The sequence below is a fragment of the Syngnathus leptorhynchus genome, chromosome 5, assembly GCF_054491065.1.
Source record: "Syngnathus leptorhynchus isolate UIUO chromosome 5, UIUO_Slep, whole genome shotgun sequence".
In the NCBI taxonomy this organism is placed as follows: Eukaryota; Metazoa; Chordata; class Actinopteri; order Syngnathiformes; family Syngnathidae; genus Syngnathus; species Syngnathus leptorhynchus.
In genome coordinates this window covers 9,665,208-9,689,469 of record NC_141199.1, presented here as the reverse complement: position 1 = coordinate 9,689,469, position 24,262 = coordinate 9,665,208, and the positions used below count along the sequence as shown (strand labels likewise).

General features: G+C 40.2%; 2 protein-coding genes across 3 annotated transcripts; both read right to left on the bottom strand.

Moving 5' to 3' along the window:
- Positions 1–391: 391 nt before the first annotated feature.
- On the bottom strand, positions 392–8,189 carry prkacab (protein kinase, cAMP-dependent, catalytic, alpha, genome duplicate b). Of its 2 annotated transcripts, XM_085912696.1 has the most exons (12): positions 7,871–8,189; positions 7,669–7,790; positions 6,457–6,518; positions 5,998–6,126; positions 4,951–5,049; positions 4,097–4,179; positions 3,902–4,028; positions 3,723–3,818; positions 3,495–3,617; positions 3,208–3,267; positions 3,015–3,119; positions 392–2,938 (listed from the first exon to the last, which is right to left on the bottom strand). In XM_085912696.1, the coding sequence occupies exons 2-12, from the start codon at positions 7,712–7,714 to the stop codon at positions 2,813–2,815; spliced, it is 1,056 nt and encodes a 351-aa protein (XP_085768822.1). In that variant the 5' UTR covers positions 7,715–7,790; positions 7,871–8,189; the 3' UTR covers positions 392–2,812. The 2 variants fall into 2 exon arrangements, with proteins under 2 accessions (XP_085768822.1, XP_085768821.1); XM_085912695.1 differs by having other exon boundaries at positions 7,669–8,189.
- A 2,347-nt stretch (positions 8,190–10,536) lies between these two features.
- Positions 10,537–23,856, bottom strand: LOC147056792 (complement C3-like). Its single transcript, XM_085912694.1, has 43 exons — positions 23,715–23,856; positions 22,296–22,494; positions 22,044–22,206; positions 21,861–21,958; positions 21,498–21,586; positions 21,218–21,300; positions 21,038–21,125; positions 20,855–20,957; positions 20,471–20,591; positions 20,231–20,346; positions 19,815–19,961; positions 19,578–19,677; positions 19,418–19,512; positions 19,150–19,341; positions 18,880–19,035; positions 18,554–18,683; positions 17,893–17,961; positions 17,558–17,752; positions 17,365–17,485; positions 16,726–16,814; positions 16,496–16,635; positions 16,157–16,369; positions 15,943–16,006; positions 15,757–15,846; positions 15,395–15,601; positions 15,188–15,263; positions 14,927–15,086; positions 14,734–14,829; positions 14,285–14,435; positions 13,941–14,026; positions 13,682–13,759; positions 13,450–13,605; positions 13,295–13,357; positions 12,902–12,983; positions 12,736–12,784; positions 12,231–12,321; positions 12,079–12,168; positions 11,906–12,008; positions 11,686–11,775; positions 11,316–11,408; positions 11,132–11,215; positions 10,873–11,017; positions 10,537–10,777 (listed from the first exon to the last, which is right to left on the bottom strand). Exons 1-43 carry the CDS (start codon positions 23,789–23,791, stop codon positions 10,636–10,638), a joined length of 4,980 nt encoding a protein of 1,659 aa, XP_085768820.1. The 5' UTR covers positions 23,792–23,856; the 3' UTR covers positions 10,537–10,635.
- Between the last annotated feature and the right edge of the window lie 406 nt (positions 23,857–24,262).

Below are 24,262 nucleotides of genomic sequence, written 5' to 3'. Positions count from 1 at the left end.
CGGGTGCTCCGGTTTCCTCCCACATTCCACAACTGGTAGGCCGATTTATCACTCTGAATTGTGATTATGTGCGTGCGAATGGTTATTCGTCTCTGTGTGCCCTGTGATTGGCTGGCAACCAGTTTAGGGTGGAGTGCGTCGTTTTAGTTTTGATAAGCTTTATTTGACTTGACAAATCTGAAAAAAAATCGACATATTACATATGTATGCATACATAAATGTTAGTGAGCCTTGGGTCAAGCTTTTAACCAAAGTCTTTTCAATAGCTTTGCTAACATTGTGAACTGACTAACTAAAAAACACATCTCAAAATTAGTTGATGACAACCAAAAAAACACTAAAAAACAACAACATTTTTTTGTTTCTTTAATTTATTTGCATTTTATTAAACCTACAAATGTGTCAGATCATTTTGCCAGACCAAAACAATGTTTGTTAAATCAACTGCCCATCTTGTATTTACTGAAGAAGCAACAAAACCACTTTAGGAAAGACGGGAAACTTCAAGATCATTTTACAAGTAAAACTTTATTGGAATGATATTCATGTTGCAAAATATTACACTCATGTTTTTTTATGTCACTGTCATCATGACTTTCCTTTACTGCGTGTGCGTGTGTCGTGTGTGTTAAGCTGCATGTGTGGCAGGGGTTAACATGGTTTACACAGAAGTCTTTCATTTCCCTAAAAATGTGGCAACATAGCATTGTGCCTGCTTTGAGGGGAAGTGTCACTGCAGAAACATCGATGAGAGACACAATATTTTTCCAACTTTAAATTTTGTTTTGTCCATGATGTGAGTCAACATTGAATTGGACATGAATGGCATACAGCAAGTCTTAACAACTGGGTTACAACAGTATAAAAAATAGCAAAGTAATAATCGTGATTGATCTAATGACAATGTGAATTTGACATCAGATTGATTGGTCAAGAATTCTTCCTCTACTCATAAAAGAAATAGCTCAGAAAGTGAGCATTTGTTTCAGTGTCTTGTCAGGTAAGCATCAGGTATGTTACATTTCTTACAGAAAAAAACCCTTTAGATATATTAGTATCTAATTTTCAAGGTGGGTCCAAGCCAGTGAAATAAAAATGAAAAAGTCAGTAAAATGAACAAAACAAGTGGTGCACTAAATTTGTGCAATTTACTTTAGGCAGTTCATTAAATAAATGTGTAAGATCAGAAGAACCTGCACTTATCTTGGGGCAATTGCAATCGCTCTTGGAGTACACTTTTTGCGTGAAATTCTACTAGAACATCAAGAACCAGTATACGGCGATGAAACAATATAGCTATGAAATCATAATAAAAAAAGGCTTGACGTTTGTTTTGTTTCAGAATTGTCATCGAAACACTTCGTCATCGTAGCTAAAGGAGGTACTGACCATATGTATCATGTAACTTAAAGAGCATACAGTGAGGGGGAGGAATAGAGAGAGAGAAAGTGAGAGAGAGGTGTGATTGGCTCAAGATGAGTGTCGGGTAGTTTAAAAACAATTGAAATAAAAAAAAGGACACAAAGAAGACCAGCATCAATGACAGATCAAAGTGCTCTGGTAATCCAGAAGCAGTTTGAGGTAGTCTGCCTCAGGTGGTCCCTTTCAGGGCAAGAACATGCAGAGTAGATGAGAGCAGAGCGCAGACAACACAACACAGGCTTTTGTCCAGTCACAAAACCAAATGGAAGGGCAAAAATGTGGAAGACACTAATCAAATATCGAAAAATTCCCTTTTGTTCCTTTTGAATTCTGACCAGAACTTGAAATTTCCATTTCCATGCAAGCTATGTTTATCCAATGTCCCCCAACTGAGTGATATGTTCAAACCTGAGATACTATTATGTAACATTAAGTGTTCCTTCACGAAACAGTGCTTGTCCATTCCCTTGTCCACGTCGTTGTGTTAGTTAGTGTGATACGATATCACATTTAAACGTTGCCATAGAGATGGATAAAGTTGCTATGTTGCAATGAGACTAACACTGACACACACACACGCGCACACACACAGTCATCAAGAGTGACTTCTGTCTGTAATGCATCATACGCTTTACGATATGACACTGGTGACTTGGACATACAACATGGAGGATGGAGAAAAAAAAAAAACATCGTCGCAAAACCAAAACCTGTCAAGCCGTACGTGTATCTGTGCGTGTCTGATTTGAGCGTTTACTTTGAAACTTCTACTGCTCACTGGATGAATGAAGAGCATATCAACTAATTCCCAATGTGAATTGAAAAAAAAAAAAAAAAATCAGTGCAGACTTTTATCCGGTCCAGTTCCAGTGCTCCTCGTGTATGACGAACAAATGAAACAGTTGATTCTAACAAATGGACTCGCCTCTTTTGGGCTTTAAACGTGAAAGATGGAAAGCATACCAGCAAAGAGGAAATTCTCAACGAGAGGGGTCGCCCAATCCGTGAATCCGAAGCACACCTTCATTATAAAGGGATCCAAACATGAGACAGAATCAGAAAGAAAGCAGAACAGACAAAGGCAACACTGCTGGTTATCATTCTCCTCGCTCCATTCCTTTTCCCTCTTTTTTTGCAGCTGGTGCTTGTGATTGTGACAGGAGACGGTAAGGCTCCCCCTTACAACTCCCACTTGACCAGCCTAGCTCCCACTTCCCAAGCTTCCTTATCGACTCCCTCCCTCCCTCCCTCCCTCCCTCCCTCACTCACTCACTCACTCACTCACTCACTCACTCACTCACTCACTCACTCACTCACTCACTCACTCACTCACTCACTCACTCACTCACTCACTCACTCACTCACTCACTCACTCACTCATGTGTACTCTCTAGAACTCTCCAAACTCCTTGGCACATTTCTCATTGAAGGAAATGCGGATCTCCTCCTCTTCGTAGTCGTCGAAGTTGCTGGTGTCGCCTGGCCCCTTAAACTTGGGGACGAAAGGAGCTTCCACCTGTTGATGGACGGGAAGGACAATTTGCCTGCACACGGAATCTCGAACAAAACGCAAACACGTAAAACACACGTACTTTTTTCTGGTAAATGGCAATCCAGTCTGTAGTTGAAAACCACTTGTGTCCTTTAATGTCATTGACCCCGTTCTTGAGGTTCCCGTAGCGTTTAGTGAGATCAACCTGAGAATCAGAACAATGCATTTCCTCCATTAGGATTCATTGAGGATGCTTGGCAAACAAACACAAAAGGGAGCTGCAATGTTTTTACCTGTAGCAGGTTTCTCAAGAGATCCTTCAGGTCGGAGCTGAAGTGAGACGGGAAACGCACCTAAGGCAAATAACAAAGCTGCTTGCTTTTCTCAAACAATCACAATTTGTCTTTTTAGAGTTGACCACCATTGCTCTTCTCACCCTCTAAAGTTGGGTGCCTCACTTGTAAAATGCAATTGGATAAAGTAAATCATCAAACGTGTGTTTTGCATACAAATGTATCATTTCTAGTTCACAGTGGGGCAATGATGATAAATATATATACAAGTGTCAGTCGGAGTATACCTTTCCCGATACAATCTTCTCATAGATCTGAATAGGCTGGTCAGCAAAGAAAGGGGGGTACCCAGCTGCCATCTCGTAGACCAGTACGCCCAGCGCCCACCAGTCCACAGCCTTGTTATATCCCTAATGGGACAAGAGCACGGCCATGAAGCATCTCATTAACGTGCAAAGTGCAAAAGGACACATCCTTGTCTTGTTAATACGTCTGAGAGGAAAGCAGAGTTTTACCTTGCTAAGGATAATCTCAGGAGCCAGATATTCTGGGGTGCCACAGAGTGTCCAGGTCCTGCCCTTTACACGTTTGGCAAAGCCAAAATCTGTCACCTGAGAGGGGAAAAGACCAATGACTCAACTCTGAGTAAGACCCCAAATCCCTCCCATATTCCTGAATAAGGGGCTCCATTTACCTGTATGTAGCCCTGTTGATCTATGAGAAGGTTTTCCGGTTTGAGATCTCTGTAGATCAAGTCCAAAGCATGCAGGTACTCAAAGGTCAGAACAATTTGAGCAGCGTAGAACCGAGCATGAGGCTCACTGCAAACGTAGGAGTACAAATTTGACATCTGCTCCCAAGAAATGCTTTATGTCAACAACATACTAACCTAAATCTGCCAATTCTTCGTAGATGGGAAAACATCTCTCCACCTGGCACATACTCCATCACCATGTAGAGGTTAGTGTTGTCCTGTAGGAGAGAGAGAGAGAGAGAGAGAGTGAACAATGTTGTGCGTTGAAACCCATATATTTTTGGATTACTGCAAATAAAGCGTGTGAAAAGTTTTCAATCCAGGTTAAAAAAAAATCTGATGCTGTATTTTTATTTGACTATGATTGAAACCTTTAAAGCGTCTTCAAAATAATTTTGCCAAAAGCTTTTAATTCCACTGTACATTCTTTTTGAAATTTTGGTAAGATGTCTGTTATTGTATTTATTATATTTGACAGTGTTGAAATAGGACATTAATCGTGTTTTCTAATATAATCCAGAAGGCCTACTTTCAATGCCGCCAAAATACTGTCATCTTTGATTAAGGAGAGCCTCCATAATCTTGTCCCAAAAATGTGCCACTAGAGGCCGCTCTCCACAAAAATAAGGAAATGGAACTGCAGTAAGGTCAGTATCAAAGAAATATGGCACCACGTGGATCGTGACTTGATTCAAGTGCAGAGCATCGTTTTTATCTTTGCAATGCATAAACCGGTTCATTCCATACACCAATTAATTCTGTGAAATGTCGGGTAGGTATAATAAAAATAAAAAAGCAGACATTGAGCAAGCTTTCTGCTAATAGGTTTATCTGAAGCATCAAAGCATTCAGTCCCGGGGCATTTAAGGTATCCAAACAGCTTAAATGGATAAAGCGGAGAATGGCCAGCTGGGGAACAGGTACAGTATGCTGTCGAGGTGTTCCCACATGGCATCGGCATACACTACAACCATACACAATCGTCTTACCTTGAACGAGTACTCTAATCGCACGAGAAAAGGAAAGTTGACGGCCTGAAGAATTCTTTTTTCATTCAGAGTGTGCTCTATCTGCTTCAGCTTCACCACCTAAAATAAAATTGGGAGAAAGTGAGAAGTTAAATGGACCTGATTATGAAAAAAGGAGTGTTCTTTCAATTTAACGATGAATCTGATTGACGGTTAGAAATGTGACTTTGAAAGTGGCCTTTGGTCTTCCTAAGTGGAATTTCCTGGGCTTTCTTTGGTCACCTTGCATTCACGTTCCTAAAACATGCATATTAGGATAAGTGGGCGTCAATGTGAGTGTGAAAGATTGTTGTAATATCTTCTCCCCTTATCCCTATCTCCAGCGAATATCAGGCGTCCACGCTATTTGGGAAATTGTTATCCTAATCAACGCATGGCATTGCCAAACAAAAAATACAAATTTCTTTCCAAATCCACCAAAACATCTTTTAGGAAGGAGAACTGGGGGGCCCCGCTAAAACATCCCTGGGAAAGTCCTAAATGTAGTGACAGACAACATAGGTTTACTCTGAAGGCCACTCCCATAGAAGTGCTTTCTTTTCAAAACACTTTGTCCAGCTCTTCCAGGGGAAGTCAGAGATGTTCGCAAGCCAGCCAGGTGAGCCAGGTGACATAGTCTCTCCAGAATCTAACGTCATCAAGGCATCCAAGGGTAAACAGAGGGCCGAGCCACCTCATCTAGTTCCTCTTGATGCAGAGGAGCAGAAGCCCTCCTTGATCAAACTCTCACACGGTACAAGGACCAAACAGCCCGTATCAGAGAGGCTGGTTCCAAGACACAGAACTCTCGTAGGACACGATCAAATTCCTTCTACAAGTCAACAAAACAAACATAGGCTGTTTGAGTGAACCCCCATGCACCTCTGTTGAAGGTGTAGAGCTAGTCCACAGTTTCATGCCCAGGACAAAAACAATTACTACATTGGAATGCTTTCCGCCAATATGGAAACACAACATCATTTCTGCCTTGTGCCAGAGAGTGTGTCCGGACCTCTGGCCCAAACTGACCTTCTGCTTGTTGAGGATCTTCATGGCGTAATGCTGTCCCGTTTCTCTGTGCCTTACCAGCATAACACGACCAAATGAGCCCGTGCCCAGAGTTTTCAACCTCTCAAACTGCTCCAGGCAAGCAGTGTTCTGAAAATAAAATATAAAAAAAAAAGCACACACGCGCGCACACGCACACACACACACACACACACACACACACACACACACACACACACACACACACACACACACACGCACACAAAGAGTGAGTTTGGTTTGTTTTTCTTTGACGAGCGCATTTTAAGTGTTCCATTTTTTTCGGGAACTTTCATTTGGGAATTTAGGAATACATTTTGGGCAGACAGCAACATCTTTTACAAAATACTACAAAATGTAAATGTGGTGTCATGCTACAATTTGAAATAATTAAGCAGCACAAATTTAGAAGCATGGCTATAGGTGTGCAGTTTCTCTCACCTGTTCAGGGCTCTCCCATTTCTTCAGGAAGTCCTCTTTGGCCTTAGCAAGGAACTCCTTGACTGTAGACGATAACACCGACAATACTCTTTTTATTATTTTGATTTAGTCTTTTCTTAACTGTGAAGGGCAACAAGTAATGAACCCTGTTCAATTTACCAGACTTTAAGCTCATGCTTTGAAATTCAGAAATTTCAACAGTGAATAGTTAAATAACTTGTTCAAACATAAACCATTAAAATATTTTGTTTTAAACTAGGGATGGGCGACTACCAATACCAGGTATACCAGTCTTTTTACAAGGTATCAGTGCTCATAACAATGGCCAATAGATGTCAATGTAAGTATGGCCTCCTGTGGCTGCTTTCTGATCAGGAATATAAAATTGCAATTTTGTGTGAAAGTTACATTTTGGGGTATGAAATTTCTCCATCTATATATGTTTTTTTTTATAAACCACTTAAGCTTTCTAGTGTTGAGAAGGTACACCCTGTTCTCCAGCCAATCGCAGGGCATGTAGACAAACGGCGAGTGTACAATCTAGAGTCGTTCAGTATCCAAGGAAGCATGTGTTTGGAATGTGGTGGGAAGCCAGAAAAGAGAAAACTGGAGGCCAGAGGCAACTCTCAAGCCTATGGAACTGTATTAGCACATCCTCATAGTTCTGTATTGCATACATACAAGTAGCCTAATTGACGGAAAACTAAATTTAAAATCATAGTTTATGAAGTATATTGGTCGATTTATTTCAATACGGGTTTTGGTGAAACAAAAGTGCTTACCATTAGTCAGTACTATTCAAAGTGATGGCAAGAAACACAAAGTTGACTCATGATTTACTTTTGTGGGCCACCTCAAATGAGGTGGTGGGCCGGATCCGGCCCACGTGCCACGAGTTAGATGATTTCGAAGTATGTACACAATCGTGGTTGGCATTTAGTAATCTGCCTTTTCTGATGATTTTGGCTTCATAAGAGATGCAAAACATTAGTAAGAGCTGATGTAATGCAGCTGTAGATTTTTGCAAACCCCAACAGTACTTACATAATGTACGTATGGCTCATTGTGTAGTATTTGGATGATGTATACAGCAGAGTTGGTTGTGGTTCTTAATAAATCTATAATCGTTAGGCCTCTTTGAGAAGGGGCTGGAGCCGGCCGGCCGGCCAGGTGATGCTGAGGTGGGCAGCGTGCTGCTTTTGCTCTACTCACCGCTTTCCATCTCGCTGCCCTTCCTGGCCGTGGGCGCGTTGCCCATGATGACAACCTGTCAACGGGCGATGAGTCGCGCTCAGGTTCCACCAAGCAGGTCGATTAGGACGAGACAGTCTTTCCTAAATCCAAAACGTGGTGTTGATCTTGAACAGGCTGTCCGCTGATGGTGCCGCGAGGGTGCAGCCGCTCCTCGCTTTACCTAAACCGATATCGAGCGACAATCCCGGGTCGCGGAGGAGCCAGTCTTCTCCTCGGACTCCTTGTAGCCCCCTCCGATCGAGGCCCCCTGGCTTCTCACCGTCAGTCCAGTCTCCCCAGTAGAAATGAAATAAAATAAAATAAACAGCGACGGGCAGGGCGGGGATGCGGTCTTCTCAATCGAATGGATTCGTGTTAGCAACCCGAGGCTTTTAAAACCCTAATGTTCACCTACAACGACGAGAATTAGCCCAAATCAACATTGGCCCCCTGTAGCCCCGGAGATGAGCTGGATGACGGAACTACAGCCCAGTGAACATCCCGCCCACTCATCCGAATTGGACTTGATTGACAGCTAAGGCTCGGCTCCCTATTGGCCATCAATCTACGGTGACGTCCGATTCCGCGTTGTGATTGGTCTTCGGCAATCCAACAGCAACATCCCCCCCGCCCTACTAAACTAAGGTGGGGTGGTGGGTGGGATGGGAGTAACGTCACCGATATTTTCCTCCGCCGCTGACCTGGCGTGGCAGGACCGTGACAATGTTTGGGAGTGCAAGGCTGTTGTTTGTCAGCGGATGGTATCGCACTCAAATCCCTCGAAATACAGACAACGAGCTCCAGACTCTTTTAGTAGCCCCCACCCACCGTTCCCCTAAGCGACTCATACACGTTTCGCCGAGTGACGTCAACCCTCTCAAGCTATTTTTAGAAATGTTGGTCAGAATGGTCGGCTTGGCAGTCCGCGGCATGGCAGACGGACGCGGGAGGGAGATACACCTAGAGAGCGCATCTTTTCTGCTGCAGCAACCGAAATGGAAGCGTCGCATCATCTACTGTATAACTTTGTATGCGTATCCAAAATTGGAAGCCCCGACTGTATTTAACGAGAGAAAAAAATGCATCATGCCACCCACGCTATCTGCAGGGTACAGGGGCATATTAAAGAAAAACAATGGAGCCTTTTGGTAGTTTGACCTGTTTTTGATCCCTCTCGATCTCCTGCAAATATCTGTATTTGCAATTTATGTTTTCATTTTATAGAATGAAAAAAAAAATTGCTCACTTTACTCAACGAAACACAACCTGTCACTAACAATAACAAAATCAGAGAAACAGATTATTTTGCACTGGTCTCTTGCACAAGGCCATATGTGGTCAAATTGACAAAAGTGTACATATTGCACTTTTAAACAATTTATAATAGTAAACCGTTATGACAGGATCTGCTTCTTCAGACATTTCATGCAAAAAATTCCCGCAGGGCTTTGACTGTAAAAATCAGAGGTCAGCTACCTTTTTGAAACTGAGAGCTAATTCTTCAATACTGGTTTTGACATGACCTCTATAACATTCCTATCACATTGCATCACTGGTGAACTGCTTTTTAGAAAAGACCTACGGGCTACTCGATTGTGTGGTTCTTAACAATATGTCGTCCACAGGCACCATTTTGGTAACCCCCGTGTACACGGTGTACAGTAATCACCTCATATGCCTCTGCCCCTCGACTTTCTTAATTTTTTAAACATATATGCCTACATAAATTTTGCACAACAAATGAAATTTGAAATTATGGAAAACAGTGATTGTCCAGTGACTTCCCATCGGTCCTTTTCATTTAGAGATTAAATGGGTGAAAGCAAGTTTCCCTCTTCCCCATTCCTTCTGTTTTATTTTCTGCTGTTGCCTAGCAACTTTAGGCTAGAGTGAAAATGGAGTGGCCAGTGATGCTGCATTTTATGAATGAAATATAGAAAAGCAAGGAGGTAGGGGAGGGGAAAGCGTGAGCTGATTCTCACTGCTTGTGTCACTACTGCATGCGCTCCTTTCTGGCCTCACTGTTTCATAATCAGGAGAGCAGCTATACTGTCAGCAAAACTATGACGAGCACAAAGCATCAAGAGGAAAAAAAAATAGACGTACATACATATTCAATTATTATGACAAAAAATAATGTTTGTTTTTTTACAATATTGCTGGACATGCATACTTGTAAATTATAATGTTTGAGGAAATCAGATTTTTGAGTTATCAGGAAACCTTTGTAATGGATCCTTCACTTTTCTTCCAGAATGACTGAGGTAACAAGTTTAGCTCCGCAAAAGCAATCAGGGCGCATGAAATACATATAACACATAAAATTCGAGTTATTTCTAGAGATTTACAATTCTATACCTTCCAAATAATGGCACGTCTTTCAATGAATAACCTTTTCTGATCATGCAAAGCTCTAAATTGCCATTGGCAGTAGGGACTGTTCACACATATGAAAACAAATGTCTTTTATTCAAGTCATTATGTTTTCCCTTTTCTGGGTCCAGCAGTGCTGAGCTGTAGAACTCTGAGCATTCTTACATAGCTTAGGCATTAATCTAAGATTTGGCATCTTGCTGTGCATAATTGTGAGCGTTTTTTTAAGATCCATTTAGCAGACACTAAAAATGCGGCAATTTGACGCGATTCTCAGTTTCCTTTTGTTTAATATAACAGCAAAACAAGCTGGATATGTTACGACTCGTGACGATGTATTTTTTTTTAATGAATTTTTATGACAGTACAGTGTATCTAGTTTTAAAACTATTTTAAAATAAATTATTTTATGGATCATTCGCCACTCATCACACGGATTAAGTCTAATTCAGTATTTCAAAGTAAAACAGACAGTGAGATTAGCAACCATTTAATTTGAATCGGCACAGTGTAAGATTTCATGACATAAAAGAATAGTGAAAACACGTTTTCATTGGATGAGCTTGATTTTGACTATTGGTCGCATCCAAAACCTTCATATTTCCTTTTTAGGAGCTCCATGCCTAAGCAAGTAGGTCTGTGATCTTGGGTTTGACACTCAGCAGCTGTAGGCCAGTATTCGATCCACGTTTTCTCTCCGAGAATGTAATGGAACCTAAAAAGAGGAGGTTGAAAACAAGTTAATGTTTCAAGTGCATCAAACAAAACTAGCATTGATGCAAAAAAAAAAAAAAACCCATAGGGACTTACGTTTGTGTCTCGTCATCCCTGTGAATATCTTTCGATGAGCCCATGATTAAATACGACTTGCCTATGTCCAATTCTAAAGCATCCCTGCAGTGTGGATAACTGAGGAATGTGCGTAGTTTGCCTTGGGCACCCAAATCTTTATTTCCTGCGATGGCAACATGGGAGAAGAAAGCAAATATATTGATCAAAGTCTCAGTTTGAGAGCATCAACATTCAGCAAATGTGAATATTTTCTCAGTCAGTTGAAATCAAATCCTACCTTCTTTGATGACTTGGGTCAGCCGTGCTGAGTAGATGTCAGTTGACAAACCGTCACGAAATTGTTCCAATTCTATGCGGTACACTGAGGACAGACGAGTTATACATTATTAACTTACTAACTAATTTCTCCATCATCTAAAATGACAAATAAAAACCAATACACTGTTCTGTACTTGTCTTACCAAAGTCTATCTTGCTCGTCGGGGTACTCTCGCAAGACTTTTGTGCACGGAAATCATTATTGATTTGACCCTTCTTTTGTAGACTGCAGTTCTCTGGGTGTGGGAGGAAAAAAAGAGATGAATTCACTTGATGTAATGATGTGATGCTAGAAGACAGGGTTTGTTTGTGTCCTGTCCGGGAGGCTCTTACAGCTACACACAGTGGTGGCAATTTTCATAACATTTGGAAAAAATAGTTCACTCTTGCTTTCCAACTGTGAGAACAATGCTTTACAAAAATGTCAAATGTAATTCTGTCCAGACAAAGTGTATTTCTCAGAAAATTCCCTCGATACAGTCGGAGTGAATGGTGAGCTGTGTTTCATCTTACCTTCAGCACAAGTACATTCATTCTTTGTGCATAGTTTCAGCAGCTGGCCAGCTCTCCTCTCGGGATGGTAGAATTTCACACAACGCCTCTCTGCAAAGTAGTTTTGTTGCAAAAATGGACAGTATGTATTGTTTTATTTGTTAAAATATGGTTGCTCTACTAAACACTGCATTTTATTCCATAAAAATCCTATCTAGGTATCTTTATAAAAGTGACTCGCCATCATAGTATTCATAAACAGACACAGCAGCCGGTTGTAAGATGCCGACTTTCAGGGTCTGGATGATCCTAAAGCTGATTTCCTCAGGACGCTTATGAGAGACCTGTGGAGGCGGAATGATACAAAAAAATAAAATCAAGCAGCTGTCGATGATCAAAGGTGAAGAGTCTTACTTTGTCCAGGTAGATGATGAGAGAGCCCTTCTCTGACAAGGCTGTGTTCATCTCGTACTTTGAAATGGTGGGGGCACGACCTTTGGTCATCTACGTGGAAACATACAATCAGGAAGTGGTTCGAAGCTAGGTTTGTCTGTGAGGGTTCATACCAAGCCCATGTCGTCGTTGTCAACACGGAAGCCAGTCAACAAGCCAATGTCCAAGATTGTCATGGATGCATCATGCTCCTTGTTTTTATACCTGCTCAGACATCAAACATAGCAGTATTTCTTGAGAAACTGAAACAATCACATTTTATTTGTTGAGATTTTTAAAAAGGGACCGAGGGAGGGGGACAAGAATGTGTGTATCAATTGTTCATTTGTTTTTCAAAACAAAACAAAGTAAATACAGTAAGGAATTTGTTTCTCCAAATTTGTTGCAAAAGACAAAATGGTCAAAACGGATAATTACTTGTTTCTGATTTTGTGCACAAATTGTTGCTGTTATTAATGTGAAAACAAAAAATCACGTTTTCCATTTTTTCATTTTGGAATGAAGTACTTATTTGGTTGTTTTGAATGGAAAAACAAATAAAGGAATGATACAAACAATAACAAGGATCGAACTTTGCAACCTCACTGTTGCTAGTCTTCTTTTTCTTATTGTACTTACATAACCTCTATTTTTAGCTTGTATATCTTCTCTTCGGTACTAATTTTTTCTGGGAAGACAGTATCAGACAAAAACATTTATGTTTTTATGCAATCAATTACAACGTCCAGACGAATGAACAAATTGTCAAATACAATTTTAAAATATGACAAAATATTCAAATTACCTGGAAGAAGTTTCACTGACAAGTCAAAATTCTGACAGTCGCTTTCTTTTTCGGAAGGCAGAGCATAATACAACGACACCATCTGTCACATTGACAAGATCAAATTATATCATCATTATTAAGCAATGCAATTTTTCGTACTCACGCACGCACGCGCCCACACACACACACACACACACACACACACACACACACACACACACACACACACACACACACACACACACACACACACACACACACACACACACACACACACACACACATGCAGACATAGTAAACCATATCTAGCCCTCATCATAAAACAAAAGGTCATGTGGGATGAATAAAGTTCTGTCATATGAATACTTACATATGACTTGAGCCTAACCAAAACATAATTAGTTGACTTACTGTAAATGTTGCTTCTCCACTACCTTCGGCTGTCACTTTGACATCTTGATTAATACTTTTCATCTGTGGGTTAAAAATACACACAGAGGCCTTTATAGGAACATATTTGGACAGTCGCAAGAATGCTAAATAAATGAGATGTGAGGCACTCTCACTTCAGATGTTCTTGTGGTATGAAAGGTTTGCTTGTTGAAGTTATATTTGAGAGGTAACGATCTGCCCGGCACGTCGACATCCACTTTCAGATCATATTCTGGCTCTTTGGCATTGGTCCAGTATTCCGATATTGCTTGATACACTATAATCGTAGCCTAAACGGAGGAAAAATGGGAAAAGGATTCAACAGAGCCCAGATGACATGAATATTGACATTGAATCTTCTCTCACCTGAGTTGATCCAAAGCCTCCGCCCACCTTTCTCTGTTTGTTGAACCATCGCACCACAAGTCTGGCATCCTCAAAGTGCTTAATGAACACAAGAAAAAAAAAACTTTGCATTGTATGTACCGTATATAGTATAGGAAATACCTACTATTTCAAGTTTTAATAATATGGAAACACTTGCTTTTACATTCATTGGAACATATCTGTAGTCTCAAACCCAGTTTGTTTTTTTGTCTGTATTATATTAAACAAATTCACATACCTTGGCCTTGACCAAAGCCAGAAGAGCATAGGCTGTTGCCTCCAGTGTATATACATGTCCCTTAGGTACCGTCCAGTGGCTTAACTCTGCAAAGGGAAATAACTTGAAATTAATATTTTATGATACATATTTTTTTTCCCTGTAGTCAATGATTATTGTTTTTGTGATAACTTTTTTTTCAAGAAATCTTTATTCTGGTAATCACAATACAATTGCTATTTCTATTAACTATTAACTATTTGTTTTACTTTGGTAGAATGACACTTTTTTTATTTATTTATTTATTTTTTTATTCACGAATACAAAATACCCAAAAGTGAAAGGAAGACTGTTTCAAAATTCACCTGGGGAAGCAAACTTGAAGAGGATCTCCTTGTTCAGCTTATCCTTGTTTGCTAAAGCATACGATGTTATGGCTACAGCATACGGGTTGGTGAGGCTGGGAAGACGCTTTTCCAGGTAATCAAGTGCTTTGGCTTCGCTATCTTCCAAGCTCTGGAGAGAAGGAGCGCAAAGTAAGAAATGAGATCATAAAACTACCAAAGGTCACTCTTTGGTGACCACTGGATGAAACAGTTTCCATCAGCCTAACCAAAACAAAACCAAAGTAACTGAGTCACTGTTTTCAAAAAACAAATACCAAGTCTAAAAATCTTGGGGTGCTGATGATGGACTCAGACCTGACTTTCAGCAGTCAATTCAATCACTTCAAAAAATGATGAGCTGATCACTCAACACCGATGCAACATTTTTGGAGTCAGTAATTAAAAGATGTCGGTAGGGTAGTACTCACATTAACAGTGGCAGAGCAAAGTGTGCGTGACTCCTGCATTGCAATGAGATTGAAGGCCGTCATTGAGGCGTCTGAGTCCCCACCTTTCACGTCACCCTACGTGCACACACAATAAATAGACAAAGCCACGTTATGATCAAAATCGTTGGCAATAAAAAAAAAAATCACAGCAATGAAAAAGGATTGCCCTTACAATCATCTCGCCGTGAGCGACCGTGCCCACTTCTCGAAACATGCCGTCAGGTTGCTGTGCATGGAGAATAAGAAACTTGACAGCATCACAAATCACATCTCTTTGCACTGCCACCAGCTGGTTGGACATGGCGAACACTTTGGCAACATAAGCTGTCAGCCTGAAAGTCGAGAAGGCCGGCACACATGTTCATTTACATATCAAAGTTCTTGACAGAATGACCGATTTTTTTTTTTTTTTTTTTATGTTTGCTTGACTCACCAGCTGCTACTCGCTCTTTTGGCCCACACAGAAAAAGAACCATCCTTATTTCGGTAAGCAAGCTGATTCTTGTAGCCTGTGCCCAAAACAGAGTTTTAAACACCTTGATATTAAATTATATTGTCTTTCATCAAGAGATCTTCAGCGTATTGGAGATTTTGATGACATTTATTTAATCTCTGCTCCTTGACCAATATCATGTCTTACCAGTTTTTATGTGTTGCAGTGCTTCATTACGTTTTTGAAAGCCCACAGTTTCCCACTGGTTGGTTTTGTCCAGATACGTGGTTGCAATGACAGGTAGGGTCATGTGGATCATGTTCTGCTCTCCACAGCCACTAGGCTGATAAATCAGACTACCCATTGATGTCCCAGCAATGGCATTTTCCACAAGTACACCAACTTGTTCTCTACCTGCAAGCACACAGATATACGCAGTTCAAAACACCAGCTTATATTGTTGCTGCGCAATGTCCTATTTTCATCATGTGACGGTACATCTTTTTGTCTATTTATCGAAAAGTGGATGGATTCAACAAAAAAAACCAAAACCAAAACAAATATCTCACCCATCACAGAGATTTGTGTGACAGAATCTGTGCCCGGTACCACATCTTTATCTGGAATTTGACTGTTGATGATGACTTCTTGTTTACCATCTACGGTGTGCACACACAAGTTTGAAGGTAAAATGCCAAGTTATAAAAGAAAACATTCGTTCTTCTCAGAAAGTGTAATGGAATGCGGAAACTCACCTATTCCTTTTTTAGCAGGGTCAAGGTCTATTACCTGTGGAACCTTAACCAAGACACCTTCAGGCTAGAAAAGCAAAAATAAAATAGAATAAAATATATGGTTATTTTGTTGGTTACTCCAAACCCATTATTGTTGTTGGATTAGGACAGCAGATCTTTGGGACTTTACAAATAAATAAAATATTTCGATAGCCACTCTTAAATGTTTCTTTACCACCACTTTCAGCTCCTTCATTATTCCATCAGCGAGATGGGAACCGCTCACAGCTGCTTTGACCTCGATACCAAACGTTCCTTTCTTCATGGGAATGATGATGTAGGGTACAGCTAGCGTTGTATGGGGCCCCATTTCAACCTCCTGTCTGAACTTTGAGCGCTTGGAGGCTGCACTGCACACATCCGCTGTCTCAAACAGGTCCACACGCACCTCAAACACAAAGGTGGAGAAAGGAACTGAGGGATAGTCTGGTTTTATGGTCTCCGCACATGGCAACCGAGAACTGAACGTCAGATTCATCTTGTCATCCAGCAGAGTGAGCACACATAGACTTACTGTGATTTCGTCCGGGCTGTAATTGTGGAGTATTGCCTTGATTTCAATCTGCTCTCCACGCACAGCCGAATAAGGAAGCTTGAGGTCAATGAAGAATTCCTTCTGTACTATCACCTCTAAAGGTTCACCGACACAGATTCCTATAAGATAGTAATTGGATAAAAAAAAAAAAAAGCTCAACGGAAGGAGCCACTAAACCGGTTTTTGATTTTAAATGAGTGGAGCCTCACCGTGAGTTTGGGATAAACTAATACCCATAAACTGCCATGTTGTTATGGAATCACGCATGGGAACCATTCTCTCCAGTGATGTTGTGTCACTAAAAGAAACAAATAGATATAATGTATCATATAATTTTGATATAAATCATTTTCCACAGGGACTATGTTTAATTGAGTGCTATATGATAAAAACTACTTGGCTATCTTGTAACAAACTAGAACTTGAACACATCTTCTACAGTGTTGACGTTTTTTCTTTGCACACAGCTCTTGCATTGGATCTTATTTGATGTGCAGATGTAGTGACAGTACCTATTTAGGATGTGTTAAAAAAAAAAAAAAAGTTTAAGTCCCAATGATTGTCATACACACACATCTGGGTGTGGTGAAATTTGTCCTCTGCATTTAACCCATCCCCGTGTGATTTTGATCCATCCCCTGGGAGAGAGGGGAGCAGGGAGCACTCGGAAATTATTTGGTGATCTAACCCCCCAATTCCAATCCTTAATGCTGAGTGCCAAGCAGGGAGGCAATTTATATAGTCTTTGGTATGACCCAGAATTCACAACCTTCCAGTCTCAGGGCGGACACTCTACCACTAGGCCACTGAGCTGGTGTGTTGAGTGAAGATACGACCAATTTTCTTACCAGTTGAGTCTATGTCGAGGGCAAGCAGGCAGTTTGACCTCAGACCAAAGCCAGCTTTCAGGGAAATTTGTGCGGGTAACAATTTGAATGTTGTCCTGGTAAATGTGCTCATTCTTCTCACCTTAAAAAGAAATTTAAAGTCAGAGAGTCATGAGAGATTGTCATTTCGCTGTTGTCTGTGTCCATCACGTACTTCGAGCTAGTAGAGTGATGTCTTGCTTCATCTCAGCTCTCTGGCCTTCCAGTTCTTTGCAGCAATACACGAAAGCCGCGACACACTCTGCTCCATCAGTGATGTACTCGCTGCGCGTTTCACAAGTGTATGAGAGCCGCGTTTCCGCCATGCCATCCAAACAGCAATCCCTCTCTAGCCCTTGATATTTACTTGCTGAAAACAAAGGAAATGAGTAAGACAAGAGAGGCCACAATTAGTAGATTGATGATTTGTTGTCTAGTGCAAGTGCGGGATTTCCTTTTCCTCCCACTTTTTTTGCCATACAATGGTTAGAAGTGTCGAGATATCCTTACCTAAGGTTGTAGTAACCTGTAGCAGAGTCGATGCCCGTTTACTCCTGCTGGGTGCCGGACATTTCAGCTCTGGAAATGCAGCACAGTTTAATCATGAAAACTGATGAACTCCAGAAATAAACTGTTGGGCATCTGCTTTGTGAACACAACTCAATCAAATGGGAGACTGGCAATTTATAATAAAAAAAAAAAAAAAGTGCAGATATTATTGCGAGAAATTTAATTCGAGGAAGCCTATTTGAGAGTCAGGGGCGGATTTTCTTTTTTTTTTTTCTTTTAATTTGCATGTTGTGAGACCTAATTTGTCTGTTTTTGACTATAGCTCAGTGTTGCACGATAAAAGAATGTTGATCCATCCACATGGATGAGAATCAAGCATATTCAAAGTCCAGGTTGTGTTTAAGGACCTACCCTTTTGCCCTGGATGAGAAATGCCCGATCTGCTATGCCGATTTTTTTCATGAATAATTTTTTTTAAAATAAATTCAATATCTGACAGGAATTTATTTGAGTTATTATGCTAATGTTGCCTCTATAGTTGATTCAGGTCACATAGAACCTTTCATTTTGCTAATCGGGGTCTTTGGATCTGCAGGAATTTGAATCCTCACTCCAACTGAATACACAAAGAAATAGACAGAAAGACAATCAAATCTGTCACCTTGTCGGTAAGGGGTTCCTTGTGCAGCGTTGGTCTCAAACACCAGTCCAGCGTCATAGAAGACACTCATTCCATCTTTGCCGCCACCTGGTGTGCAGCCAGTGTCGTGCTTTTCCACAGCCTCCCACACCTGTGAAGCAAAAACAAATCTCCTAAAATTTGCAGCATGAGAATTGTCTAGACACTATTTGCAGGATTGTCTTGTTCACAATTATCTCTCTAAAATTACGAAAATTTTCAGTTACTTTTACCAAAATATATTCCTCATCTGGCCATACTGATCATATTGACCACCCAACAAAGACAAAAAAATCAAAAGTGGTTGCCTTTTTCTGCGTCAGACGAAACTTCTTGTTCAGAACATAAACGCCTTTGTCAACTGCCACCAAGCCCACTGTGGCCTCTGGGTCTCCCGTGACCCTTAGTCCATAGAGCTTGCGAGGTTGAAAAGATGGTGCACGACTTGTTGATTCCAGTTTGAGCTGAAATAAAAAGGGGGAAATAATGAGAATCAGATATGAGTTTTTGACTGATATAATCATCAAACCAATCATTTATACTCAAAATAAAACTTGATAAGTTTGTGTTCATTTTACCGTGCCCATGCAGGAGTCCTTGACATCCACCCAAATAGAGTCTGACACCACTTCGCTGTTATCTGGACGGTAGTAAGCTACGATACGGAATGATGGGAGCATTTCTTTGGTGATGGGAATGATGACGGAGATCAGAACTTGGCCGATGGTCCTATGACGGCCAAATTTCACCAGTTGTCCTCTGCCGATGACCTTAGGAGACAAACGTTTATCTACGAACATCATAACTATCAAACACGCATAGAAATGGGTTTAAAACGATTCTCACCAAATATGTAATGTCAGTATCTCGAGTTGGTGGCTTGTTTAAATTGAGGTTGATTTTCAAGTTATCTCCCAAATCCAGCTCTGCTGTGTCCACACCTGCAAAAAGCACACTTAAGATGGCGTCCTAAAAATGCTTCCGCACTGCAGGATTACCCTCTTACCTATGTGGATGTAATTTTTGCTTTTGGCATTGTATGGGTGGGCTTTCATTGTAGCAGTTGCTTGCCTTCCCACGGGGATTTTGGGATTATCGGTCCTTGCCTGTAATAGAACAATAGATACAAGCACACAAAGTTTTTTAAATTAACAAACAATGCAAGATTGAACAGGTTATGAAAAGCTGACATACACTGTTTGTCCAAATCCTTTGTTACTTTCCTTGCAGGCAAGATACTTACGTCAATGGTCAAAATTGTTTCCTTTGAAATTGTATTGACAGTGAGTTTAGCAATGCCGTTGTCTGAGGTCAAGCCCACCACTTCACCGGGGTTCACCACCACAGGGATACCTCGTGCTGGAGTTTCATCAGGATTCGTAACCTTAAGCTGCACCCCCCCCAAGAAACAAAAGAATGCTTCGTCAGCAAACATTCAACTGTTTTTCATTCTACATTGATATCATAAACCAAATCCTCCATGTTTTGCCATTAGAAGAGAAATAGAAATATTTTTTCGTAAATGTTATCATCACCCTATCATCAACAGTGGAGTCGGTCACTATATCAGTCACAACATTTTTGGAGTCAAGCTATTTTGACACTGTCATTGCTTTGTTGTAATTAACACTAAGGAACATATATACTCCATACACTTACCGTAACGTCAAAGGTCATTCCTGGTTTAAAATATGCGGGTGTCTTCCTGAACTCAATGGTGTATGGAGATGTGACGATACTGATGCCTCTCAACTCTGCTTCGACCAATTCACTACCTGGAAACACAAAACAAACACAGAAAAAAAATGCACTCTTATACCTAAATTGTAATTGAGGCTCATCCCTTGCAGATCATTGATGTGATTCTTTGGTGAAAAATAATCCAGAACACTTTCTTACCACTCAATGTCAAAACGCTAGCAGACACAAATATGTGACTTCCCACCAAATCATCGATGTTTGGGACGGTTGTTATCATCTGTGCTTTTCTGAGTGTGGCGATTCCACGGCCTTTCTCGATCTAAAAGTCCAAAATACAGATATATATATATAAAAAAATTAAGTGAATTCTATGTGAAGATGTTTTATCTGTGCTTTGGTTCCATCTCTTTCATTTCTCGCTCGATATAAAATAATCATAAAAATGAAAAATATGATTCCGTTTCCAGTGAATACGTAAATATACTCTATCTGTGTTATTAGTACACATACTGTACTGTACAGTTTTACAGATGCCATAAGAATAAAATCGGATGCAGTTGCATTACAATTTACTGAACTTACAGTAGGTCTCTGAAGAGATTCAGGAAAACTTCTCTTTTCGCCATCCTTTAGAAACCCAAAGACCACAAAGGCCGTCCCATCTACCTCTTTGCCGAATAGATACCTAAATCAAACACACACAAATCAACGAGAGATGTCAAACACAGAGAGTCTCTTTAGTACACCAAAATGACTTTCACTTACGTGGCTTTGATTTCGACAGAGAACTCTTCGCTATCCTTATAGAAGAAAGGAACCAAAGGTATTATTTTGACTTCAAAACTGGGGAGCACTGAAAATAAGGAAAATATTTGATTGTTCCAAATTGGATCAAAAGTAACACACTTTTTCTGTGACGTCAGTTGCAATACAGTCGGGTCTCACCATACTCTTTAACTTCAAACTCTCCATAGAAAGTCTGTTGTGGGTGACTTTGGAACCTGGCGGCGACTTTCCACACTCCAGGACTACACACAGCCATACAAACAGGTTTTATCAAATGTCATGCATTTATGTTCTTTATCATACACTTCAATTTCATATTTACATTTGTAAATCAGTGTGGGAAGAGTTAAAACTATGAGCTGTACAGGTTACATTTTTTTTCAATTTTTGAATTAAAAACTATCTAGAATATGTGAAAACAGAATTTCAAAAAAATCACCTGACAATCTCAGCAAGTTTGAAGTTTCCAGAATACATCCCTGACTTCAGAAAGACTAACTCAAGAGGTAAAACTACATCTTCGGGTGTCTAAGGACAAAGAACATTGAACAAACATCATCATTAACCACACAAGTTTCTTTTTGAACAGGATCATCCATCCATTCCATTTCATCTGTATCATCAGCTTTCTAAAACGCTGATTGTCGATTGTCCCTTTTGGGAGCCCAAGATCAGGGGATGCTTTGAGAACAATTGTCAATTGTTTGTCTATGTGAAGCCCTTTGAGACTGCTTGTGATTTAGGGCTATACAAATAAACTTGACTTGAAACTTGACTATTCCATTGAAAAGTTTCTCCTAACCATCATCTCAATGATTATGGCGGCAGCCTCATCTTCATTTTGTTGATCTCGCTCAATCGGCTCCATGGTAGGCGTCACTCCGAAGATTCTGTAGTTCACTGAAAGACAGGAAGACAGGTTTTAGGTGCTCTCAGTTGTTTTGAGCCCAAAGGCTGTTCATGACTCCACGCTTTGCGCACCCACCCATGCTGTCGGGGGTGTAGAGATTCTTGTCTGTCTGGATGAAGATGTATCCAGACTGAAAGGAGACGAGCACAACTTTCTCCAACAGTCGGTCAGGGAATTGAGCTTGCAGGTACACATACTGCTTCACGTTGGGGTCTTTGCTAAAGTCCTTGCTTTGTATCTAATACGTGAGGAGCACAAGTAGCAAGGAGAGATTGTATTTAAGTACTCAGAGACATTTAAAAAATTTACTTGCAGTGTCTCTTTTACCATAATTTGCCCAATGCCTTGGAAGTTGTTATCGCTATTAAGGGTCACAGACACATCCGTGCCAAGCTTTTTGGTTTTGGTTGGATGGTTCATCACTTTGATTTCCACCTTTATGTCGCCCCCAGTGCAGTCTTGACACTCCACAAAAATGTTTTCTGTCGCTCCTACCCGCAACAGGTTGGGGGCGGACATCACCTGCCTGCAGCACATTCATGTGAGAATCATTAGAAGCCAAGAATTTACACAGCATTATGTACACTAAGACAATATAATCATACTCAGTAATGCAGCTGTATCAAAAATTCAGTCATTATAATTAATGAATTTTTATTTTGTAACTGCACCAAATACTACAAACATGTTTTATTTGTTTTTCTTTAATGTTTTGTGAAATGTTTTTTTTTTTTTAAGGAGAGACTTGCTGGATTTGCTTAACTTTTTTATCTTTTTTTTTTTTTTTTTTACTCTGCAACAGGATTTTCCAGTGAATATTGACAAATACATTTTCTCCCCACCATTTTGCCTCCCTTTCTTATCATTGGGATCATGTTACGACCCTAGTCTGAAAACCCCCAGCATGTTGTGTCTGAGGAAAAGCTCACTCGCTCCCAACCTCACATGGACTCTGCAAACAATGAGTCAACTATTGATTGTTAAGGAGTAAAATCCAAAATTTGCTAAGTACAGCATTTCATCACTGCACTATTTACCATGTTTGATGTAATCAAACAAATATGACTATTTGACTAAATTACCTTGACTTGTGGAACTGCAAACTAACTGCTAATCATTACGTGAATGGCTAAACCAATGTTTACAGTTTCTAAGTGTTATTAATTCATTTCAAATGGGGCGATGTGGATCAGTGGTAGAGTGGTCATCTAATAATCCAGAGGTTGAAAGTTCAATCCCCAGCAACCCCTAGTTGCTCCTGATGGCATGTAATCAGACAGACAGACAGACAGATAGACAGACAGATAGATAGTTAGACAGACAGACAGACAGACAGACAGACAGACAGATAGATAGATAGATAGATAGATAGATAGATAGATAGATAGATAGATAGATAGATAGACAGACAGACAGACAGACAGACAGACAGACAGACAGACAGACAGATAGATAGACAGACAGACAGACAGACAGATAGACAGACAGACAGACAGACAGACAGACAGACAGACAGACAGACAGATAGATAGATAGATAGATAGATAGATAGATAGATAGATAGATAGATAGATAGATAGATAGATAGATAGATAGATAGATAGATAGATAGATAGATAGATAGATAGATAGATAGATAGATAGATAGATAGATAGATAGATAGATAGATAGATAGATAGATAGATAGATAGATAGATAGATAGATAGATAGATAGATAAAAGTGTTAAACAGTGAGTCTACTTACAATGGAACACCATCGGCCAGAGAAGACAAATAAGCAAAGGCCAGCGAGGCCAGCAGCCACAGAGGAGAATTCCACATGGTCTCCTGGATCCTGAACTGCAATGTAGAGTTCAGCGCTGCAACGGTCCCCTTTTATATTCCTCTCTCAACCACTCTCCTCCCAATGCGTCCACAGAGGGCAACATCATTTCCCAGCAGCAATTGCCAAACCGCTTCGATTGGCAAAGATCCACGAAAGATACTATTAAAAATCAATGGCTTGTTCAAATGATGAAAATAATAAATTAAGACTCACATTTCTCTAAAAACACTCAAATAAACAAATGTAACTATATTTGGATAATTTGGTGTATATCAAATGCAAATCGACATTTGGTTTCATATTGTTTCTATTTCATGAGCAACAATTCCCAAAAATCAGAACTCAAAACATGTCAATGCATTTGCAATGGTGTTTCTTCAGGTATTCTGACTTTCTCTCATTCATGAATTTTCTTAAATTTTACTTTAAATCCTCCAAAGTCAGCATAAAGAGTCTCAGATCAAATA